The sequence below is a fragment of the Branchiostoma lanceolatum genome, chromosome 14, assembly GCF_035083965.1.
Source record: "Branchiostoma lanceolatum isolate klBraLanc5 chromosome 14, klBraLanc5.hap2, whole genome shotgun sequence".
Lineage (NCBI taxonomy): Eukaryota > Metazoa > Chordata > Leptocardii > Amphioxiformes > Branchiostomatidae > Branchiostoma > Branchiostoma lanceolatum.
Genome location: NC_089735.1, coordinates 14,334,815 through 14,344,301, shown reverse-complemented (window position 1 = coordinate 14,344,301; position 9,487 = coordinate 14,334,815). Strand labels below are relative to the sequence as shown.

The window sequence follows — 9,487 nt, the reverse complement described above, 5'->3', positions numbered from 1 at the left end:
GTGATGTGTCCACAACTAAGTGCTATACACCAGCCAAAAAAAGAGCAAGAAATAACCACAGGTACAAGTTTCAATGTAATCAACCCAGAATGTATCTTTAATAAAACAACATAGACTGATGGTGCTTACTCATAGGAAAGGAACAACAAAAATACTGAACTCCTAACCAACACAAAATATGTAAAATGCCACGTGTAACGTTATCTTCTTAAGATTTTGTACCTTGTGTAGTGATAAACCATTTTACAAATCCTAAATTGATTTCAATGATTCCTGTGCATAGTCAATCACCTGTACAGGCCGACAAAAGAAAGGTACTGAACACAACATGCAATGTTATCATTGTATAAAGAAACTTAGTGCACGATAAAACCAACATTTAGTTCCACACAAATTCAATTCAGATAATACATGTTCACACATAGAGGAAATGTTGCCACCCATGTTTGTGAACTGGATAACTCCAAAAATGCATGGGCAGGCCAGTCCAAATTTTCGTCATACATATACTTTAGTAGCAAAGGTTTGTAAGTTTTCTAGTTACTAAACAACAATGTACTGTCAAAGCTATAACCTTTAGTTAACTAACTGGTATGTTGTCAAGATAGAAGCTTCAAGTTCATCACAATTTACATGTAGTTGTCTAAAAGTCGACTAGCTGACTATTCAAGCACCGTTGTTTGACTAGTTCCTTTGCATGCCTCTACATGTAAGTGCATAGTTTTGAAAGCAAAGTTATCAATCCACCATGTAATGTATAGTATGTACAATACATTAAGTACAAATACTTGTTAACACAGACACACACAGTTATGTCGTATACATTTGGACTGAGATTTTAATTCTACCCGGTTTTTAATCTTTATAATAATTTCTCTTTATGGTGTTGAGTAAAAGAAAAAGAATGAACTTTGACATTAATCACAATAAGAGATCAATATTGTATCACTACAAGATTCTTACGATTCAAATCTAATGCTGGAAAAGTTTCCCCAGTTATTGGACCTTTGGTCAAAACATCAAAGATTTATAGTTTTGTCTAGCTATAGGCTCTTGCAATTGCTAGCCTATTAGTAAGTACCCTTGCAAATCACCCCCTTCCCCACAACACACCAACAGTTGAAGGAATATTTAGCACAGCAAGTGATTCATGTAGATTTATGCATTCTCCAAGCAGAGGTTATGGTCAAGGAGGGGCTAGGCCATGATTTTTTTCAGAAGGGAGGCAGACTAAAAAAAAAACATGGCCGCTAAAAGCCCCCTTGACCGCAACCTCAGCTTGGAGAATACAGACGTTGCACGTACACAAATTTGTTCCAATATTACATCACAATCATGTGACATTAATAAGCCTAAATTGGTACATCATGCAGTATGGCATTTATACATGTACAAAGCCCCCTAGCCTTTTATTGTCTGGCACAAATATTCTTCTGAATTAGTTTTCTTCCTCTTTCTTCCTTTTCTTTTTACATCCCAACATAACACCGAAAGCAGCAATAGTCTAAAGATTAGCCTAGATAAGTTTAGTTTCCTTTGTACACTTCAGCATGGCTGAGAGAAGTCGTGTGAATCCCGTGTCCTTTGGTTTCTCCAGTCCTCGCATCATGCGCTGTTTCATGATGGACACAAACTCCTTGTTGCTCAGTTCACCATCATCTGTAAAAATATTGCTTTCAGTACAATTTGTAAAAAAAAAAAGCCTTACGGCATGCGTCAGCTTGTTTGAATCCCTTCCATCAACTTTTACAGTTACAGATATCATTGAAAAGTAATAGTGCTGTTGCTACTAAATCAAACAACAGCCCTTGCAAAAGTGGTATGCAGTGCTGGACGGGTGTAGCACTGATGCTGGATTACTCTGGCATTTTGGGCATTAATGCCACCTCAGTTCAGATCCCTTGGCAATTGACCATCAATGTTATTACTCGAATGTGTTCACCATGAATCATCATTTATCATTCAGTATACTTAGACTGTAGCAAAGTCTTTTTGGAGATACAGTAAAACAAATTATTGAGAGGAGGACTGACAGTTGTTGAACCCACCGTTTTCATCAAACAGCTTGAAGACAATCTCCACGACATGGTCATTCAGCTCCACTCCAGCCACTGTCAGAGCTACATGCTTCAGGGTGGCTGTGAACATGTCATAGAAAACAAAAATGTGAAGTTCTTGTCGTGTTTACTAATAGTAATAGCCATACCCGTGTTATATTGTGCATGTATGTGTGATCTATCCCACTTCTGAAAGATTGCATCCTTGTGTTGCAGGCTTCTGATTTTGTGAACAAAGTAATGATTCTTACTTCTGAATCAGTTCTTCCATTTCAAACACCTACTTGTACAAATACAGTCAAACCTGTCTATAGCGGTCACTCAAGGGACTGGCGAAAACTGGCCGCTAAGGACAGGTGGCCGCTATGGAGAAAAAGTCAATTAATTGACCTCGAGTGACACATGTTTTCAGTACCAACTGAGATACATTTATTCACCGTACAGTACACATGTAAACATTGCATAGGTAATTCAGTAAACATTGCATAGGTAAGTAACATTTTAGAAGTTCGATTGTTCTTCTTTTACTTCAGTCTATTATTGGCTTGAAGAAAAGAATTATTGTATCTGCCAACTCCAAAACCCATGGCTTGCTCGAGCTTCATGTCTGAACAGACCAGCATTGCCATACTCTACTCTTGATCCTTCGCGACTGCTTCGCTGCAGGCACACGCGTCACCAACGAGTTTTAATCATATGAAACAAAGTCCTTCGCAGCAAAATGCCACCTAGTTAGTTTAAGAACAAAATACATGTTGCTCAGTTGCCACTTTAACTGTTCGTTTTTGACCGTTTTCAAACACAAAATCGTGGCGACAGTTTCCCTTAGTCTGTTGCTGTTTATCAGCTTCTACCATTATGCTAATATATACATGTAGGGTACTCAGAAGAAGGTCGCTCTTTTGATGGCTTTTTTTCTTTTCAGAAAATTGCAATAGCCCAAATTTTACATCATATTTAGTATTCATTTTTATTTTGAAGCTTTTGGTAAAGTAATCATCCTCAGTGATACTTTGCAGCAAAATAAATTTAGCATATTATACCTCCGTAACAGTGGTGTCTTCCGTTGACCTTTATGCTGGTGACTATCAGCGCCATTTTGAAAATCGCGCGAAACACGTTTTGAGCTCAATTTTGGATGAATTCCCGGGGAAAACGGAACTTGGGCCGGCATTGAAACATTTCGCGAACTTACCGCATCAGGTACATGTGCGGGTTGTATTTTCCAAAAAGCTGCCGTAATATTTGTCCAGTCGAAATGCACAGAAATGGTCAATTTTGCCACAATGTACAAACGCCATGTGAAGAAAATTATACTTGACTTTGCGTCAAACCACGGATTTTCTAACAAAGATAAAACATTCTGGTTTTCTTTATTATAATCCTATCCAGTTGAGTCCACATAAATTTGATAACTGCGTGAAAAAATGAAGATTTTGAACCTGGCGTGCGGTGGCGATGCGGCTTCTACCGGCGCGCCGTGACCGTTATCGGCAGTGTTACTGTAATCACGGGACCGAAAATCGTCTGGCCGCGACTGTGTTGGACAGGTGGCCGCTATAGCCTAATTCTTAATGCGTATGTCAATGGCAAAAATCCAAGGGACCGACAAAAAGTGACCACTATGGGCAGGTGGCCGCTATGCAAAGGTGACCGCTAATACAGGTTTGACTGTACCTACATGCAATCAATGTCATATCTTCCCTTGAGGTTTAGGTTCTCCAAAAAGAGTCTATCATAAGCAGTGTATCAACATCAGACATCATAATAAGGAGTAATAACAGAATGTGGCTCATCAGAATTCTGTATGTAATTGGTCCCATCCCAAGTCCTTTCAAGGTTACATTTATGCAGCGATTTTTATTATCTTTTATATCCCAACCAGGAATAACAAACTTAAGTGTCCTCATCAAACTATCATCGTAAAAATTGTAATTTTCTATATTTAGAGTGTTTTATAATGTCATGCCTATAAAAGCATGACATGGTATAACTTTGATGGATATAAGATGAGTTTAATGTACCTGGGTCTATGGACGCCCCAGCCACATGGTAAAACGTCAGTGCCGTGTCCACATCATTTATGTTCTTTAACACTTGAAAGAAGTTCTTGTAATCTTCAAAGGTCACCCCCGGCACTTCCTAAGAAGAGACAAAATGTCAAGTAATGAAAATTACGGTTAGACTTCCTACATTGTCACAAAATATGGATTGGAAAAGAAAATTTCCTTAATTTGATCAACAGTTTTTACTCCAGACTTTGTCAAGGAATGAGCAATCCACTGCTTCTATGATGTCACGTTATGCAGATAGAACATGTGACTCAGTGAGCAGTGGATCATAAGTTTCAGAAAGTCTAAGGCACCCCCTTGTCTTTGAGCAAGACTTAGTCCAATTCTTTTTGTTGGAAATTACATTCAACTTGATACAGAATACTGTAAATGCATTTATGTTTGCGTGGTTTTCATTTTGCGGTAGGGAGTGTTCGTGGTGGTTTTAAGTTCGCATTGGAAACAATAGTTCTGTAGCTCTACAGTAATAGGTGGGCAAACATAAAACGACCGTGAACATTTCTGCATTTACAGTAACTTCTACCAACACAGATGAAAATTTCCTTAAGATGTAAAATATCATAAAACTACCTCGTCCTCCTTCTCCTTGAAGTACTTCTTGACCCTGGCCATCATCTTCTTCTTCCTGTTGTCTGACAATCCTGCATACGTCAGCATGACATCGCAGAAGTCTCGCACTGAGATCTTCCCGTCGTCTGGGTCATATCTCTCAAACTGTATGACAGATAAAACATTACAGTATTGGTAATACACAATATTATGGGCATTGGAACATATTAATTTAATGGTGCAATAGTGTAGTGACATACTCACATAGTAGAAGATAGTGATAATGATATTGATCAAATTAAGCTCACTGAAGAGCTACTCTTCCACACACAGTCTGGTAGTAACAGAGAAAACTGACGCTATGTACAGTTTTTACAGGTTCATTGTGCAGAGGAAATTCCCCTAGCTCTTTTGGACAAGTACAATGAACAGTGGGTCATGGCTTAATGTCTTGTCCTAAGGATTGCGACCATTTCCAGTAGCGTGCGAGTCGGGTGAGTAAGAACAGCCAGGAGGAATCAAACTCCCAACCTCCTGGTCCACAGGCAGAGTCTTTAAGTTTAACCACTGGACTACACACGCTATGCTGTACAATATCAGTGGAATTAGTAAGCACAACATATGTATGTGCATGTACATGTACCAGTGCGTACTGACATGTAGGGCCATACAGATTAAGAGAGTTTAACCTTCTCCCTGCTGCCTAACTCTGTAACCAAAAGGAAATTGGGTGTCAAATAGCTACTTCAGAGTGTTAAAGGTTAATAAGCAAGGATTTCTCAGATGAAAAAAGCGCCTGTCAGATTTCCTACCTCGATCCTGAGAATTTCATGCTGCAGCTGTGACTGGAAGGACAAAAACTTGTCCACTGTCAGAGTCTGGTCCATCTCTTCGCCAAAGAAGTATCTCGCCAACGCACTTCCGACTCCGGCCTTCGCCATCACGTTCCCCGTGGTGCTGCGGTCGCGATGACGCATTCCTGTCGACGTTTGGTGGAACACGACACTCTGGACCTGAAGAGAAATGTGACATCAACATTATATAATTATGTGCTGTGCCATACATTTATTTTGGTAAACTTGTTGGTGAGCTCAGCTGCTCAGAACTGAAGGGACTTACACAATTGGTGATGATTAATGAATAAATACATGTTTAAGTGTAATCATGTAAAAAACTTTTTACAGTTTCCCTTCTACTCCTGAGTGAGCCATAGCGAAGCCGTAATGCACTTACAAATGTACATGTACTACTAGCTAACGAAAAAGTGTCATGCTTTGTCCTCAGTCTGAAGTTCGACCGAGGATGGTATAGAAAATGATACAGGAGGACTACATTATTAAATGTACTCTAGCTAAGATATAACACCTTTTCTGAAAGGATATTTGGTAAGACACTATGAATGATGACATATACATTGTATTTTGCTGTACTTATAGATAAGAATGATGCTCTCATGCACTCAAGTGCATCATTATACACTGTCACATGACATAAAGAAATGGATCTACAACTTTAGAGATATATGTACACAAAATTGTGCATCTTGTATCTGCTTGACTATAAAAAAATGTATATAATTCAGGGGGAATTGAGAGAATTCTGTACCTTTTCAAACTCGTCATATGACAGGTGTCCATTTCCATCCAGGTCGTACATACGGAATGCTATCTCAAAGTTCCGTCGTGGGGCTATAAAAAAAGCATCATAGATAACATGAATATAATCTTAAGTATCAAGCTAAAGAAAGTATAAGACAAAGCTATGTGCTATGTATTATTTTTCAAAGTTTAAATTGTACCATATCTTGATTATGCATACTTTCTAAAGTAACTGTATCTATGATCAATTACTAACATGTATCTCACAAAAGTGTCAAAAGAAGCCAAAAGGAATTCAGAGTGACTTACTTGCCAGTACAGTAAGAAGATATAGTCAGTGAAGTTGATGACTTACTTACCAGTACCGTAAGTAAGAATAATGTAGTCAGTAAAGTTGATGACTTACTTGCCAGTACAGTAAGTAAGAAGATATAGTCAGTGAAGTTGATGAGACCATTTTCTCCCAGTTTGTTGAAGATGTTCCCATCGTCTCCAAACTTAGTCTCCACATCCGCGCGTATCGCCTGGAGTAAAGCATGGAGGAACAACACTTAGAAACCCCACATGTTAGGATCCAAACGAATGGACAAAGTTTGATACCAGAAAGTTTTTGTGCTTTAGAAAGAGAACTTAAAAGAAATTTTATTAAAAGCAGATTACACCAATGTGTGGTCATATTTCAACATCTGTATATACTATGGAAAAACACATAACTGCAGAGCATGGGCAACCATTATATGAATATTGAAAGCCATGCAAACATGACTAACCTGTCGCACTCATCTAGCTGTTCTGCACTTCTTATAGTGGGGAAAATTATAGCATGCTTTGACTGTTTTATTCAGCCATTGCTTTTAGGATAAATTGAGCACAACCTGTTTATACAAACTTTGCATTTAGATGACTCTAAAAAGAGTAGAATGGAAGTTTTATAGCCAATCTTTGGGAAAGTCGCGCATCACATTGGATTGTACATCACAACAGCAGCAACAATAACAATTACATGGAAACATCTCTTTTCACGCATCTTTAAGCACATGGCTGCTTTTTCTCACTGTGGCTGTACTCAAGGGTGTATCCAGGGTTTGCCGTTGAATTTCCAAGACATTACATATTTTCTTATACAATGTAGAGCCAGCACAAGACCTTTTGCCATGCTGGAAAAATTTTACTGTGGATTTCTGAGCAATTTTTGCTGGTTTGTACTGACTTACTTTAGCGTGGAGTCCCTACACACGGGAGGGAAAAGAAAGTTTAACACTTGACTGATAGTGATAGAGGACAGACAACATACACAGACATGTACATGGAGTTTGGACACAGAACACACTTCTGAATTAGTCTCAACATGCCTTACACTGGCAGTGGTGGTTACAGTAAATTTGATCTAATCCAGTTTATTAAATAGTTGTGTTTTTGTTCATTGCCTCTTGGTGTAGGCGTACAAAAACAGAGATTTAACACTCCAAAATTCCAAAGAATCTTTGAAATTTCGCAAAAAAATTTTCTTTTTTCTTTTGGCTCTCAAAGCTCTTATGGCTTTACTGTACATGCACAGCCATATTACCTGAGCTCGATATACGCAATAATGTACAGCAGCAGATTTGTAACTCTTCAGTATATAAATATACCACAACATGCACATACCTACCCTTCCCTGACTTCAAACTAAACTGCTTGACAGAGCTCATAGAAAGGATACCCTCAGTTCGGGCGTGTTGGATGCAGAATTACGGTAATCAACATTGTGTAACTCACCATACGGAGAGAATGGTGATCGTGAAGCTTTTGAAGAAGAATGCAGAAGACAGGAACATTACAAAAGCACATGAACACATTACACAACACAGACATTAGGCAAACACACCAAAATTGTGTTGTATTAGTATGCGTGTGTTTTAAAACAGCTCAACTCTCTAAAAGGGTGTGAATTCACTTTGAATCGAGTGAAAATTAAAGCAACATATCATCATCTTACTTCACTTCTCTCTGGAAACTTGGTGAATAAAATAAGGTTACTATGAACATCAGCAATAGCTCTTCTGAGGGGGAGGGGGGCTTAAAACACAAAGAGGATAATGTTTTTTAATGATACTGGGCTGGATAACATATTTGCCACACCTGACTGAAGTGATTGGTTGTAAAAAAAATAAAAACTGAATGCAATTTTTTGGTTCTAAACTCCGTTGTAAATAAAATATTACCACCAGTACCAAAACAACTTTTCAGGTTTTGAGTGTCAACATATATTTCATTATATACATCATAATTCATATAGCAAGGCCACATTGTAACATACATTTATAGTTGTGTATGACAGATGTGTACAACACACAAACTTAACTTTGATATACTTTATCTTTGATGCAGTTTATATCTTTGCATCAGCACCAATCGAAACTAAATCAAATTCAATCAACTGCTTTTTTGGTTACTTTTCAGCCATATTGCCATTATGTCAGTTTGACGAGGTTGCAGGCCTGATGTTAACAGCTAGGGGGCATGCTTGGACTCACCGCCAAGAGCTCGGCGTGTGAAGCAGTGTGGTGATGCTTGGGTCACAAACAGACATCCAAAGAAAGAACATGTAAAAAGGTGTGTTAGGAAATAAAGGAAGAGAGAAGTGGAGTGCAAAACACACAGGTTACTGAATGAACTTTCTTTCAAATCATTCAGGAGAACGTTCGGTGGAGAAATCTTGCCGATTCAGGACTTAGTAGTAGGGTAGAGTACGCATGAATGTCAAAGATACTTAGGGATGACTCTGGACATGCAGTAGTGTTTTACATCAGAGGATTGTTTTTCATGCAGAGTGGTAAATGGCATAGTTAAGCACCTTCCTTTCAGGAGGGTAAAGGTAATGTTATCAGGAGAAAGCCCAATGATCATGTCCTGTTATATCTAATATATAATTATAAGTTATGGCAATGTTCATCATTCACGTTAGCAATTATAGCAAATACTGAAGGCAATTTTGTTTTCAGTTATGAATTCTACAGCATGGTTGGTCCCTTATAATGTCATACTCTTCCTAATTAAACAACTTGGTAACTTCCTGTAGCATGTGATCTTGGTTCTGAGACGTTCCTCGTCTTGTGAAGCGAATCACTTACCTTGATGTGAACATGTCTGAATTGGTCCAGCCCAAGACCTGGATTTGTTATGATGAAGAAGAAGAAACAAATTTATTATAATTATAGAACTGATGTAC

The 9,487-nt window shown here is 38.3% G+C and overlaps 1 protein-coding gene across 5 annotated transcripts in view; it reads right to left on the bottom strand.

Moving 5' to 3' along the window:
- Nucleotides 1–62: 62 nt before the first annotated feature.
- LOC136448290 (calcium uptake protein 1, mitochondrial-like) overlaps nt 63–9,487 on the bottom strand; it is a 28,554-nt gene continuing 19,129 nt past the window's right edge. The window contains exons 5-15 of one of the 5 annotated variants that reach the window (XM_066447667.1): nt 9,390–9,427; nt 8,793–8,828; nt 8,035–8,061; nt 7,491–7,505; nt 6,683–6,800; nt 6,284–6,366; nt 5,491–5,691; nt 4,700–4,843; nt 4,082–4,199; nt 2,049–2,138; nt 63–1,659 (exon numbers count right to left, since the gene is read on the bottom strand). In XM_066447667.1, coding sequence (XP_066303764.1) covers nt 1,517–1,659; nt 2,049–2,138; nt 4,082–4,199; nt 4,700–4,843; nt 5,491–5,691; nt 6,284–6,366; nt 6,683–6,800; nt 7,491–7,505; nt 8,035–8,061; nt 8,793–8,828; nt 9,390–9,427 — 1,013 coding nt within the window. In that variant the 3' untranslated portion in view covers nt 63–1,516. The remainder of the gene's footprint in view (nt 1,660–2,048; nt 2,139–4,081; nt 4,200–4,699; nt 4,844–5,490; nt 5,692–6,283; nt 6,367–6,682; nt 6,801–7,490; nt 7,506–8,034; nt 8,062–8,792; nt 8,829–9,389; nt 9,428–9,487) is intronic. The other 4 variants (XM_066447669.1, XM_066447670.1, XM_066447671.1 and 1 more) reach the window with 4 other exon arrangements.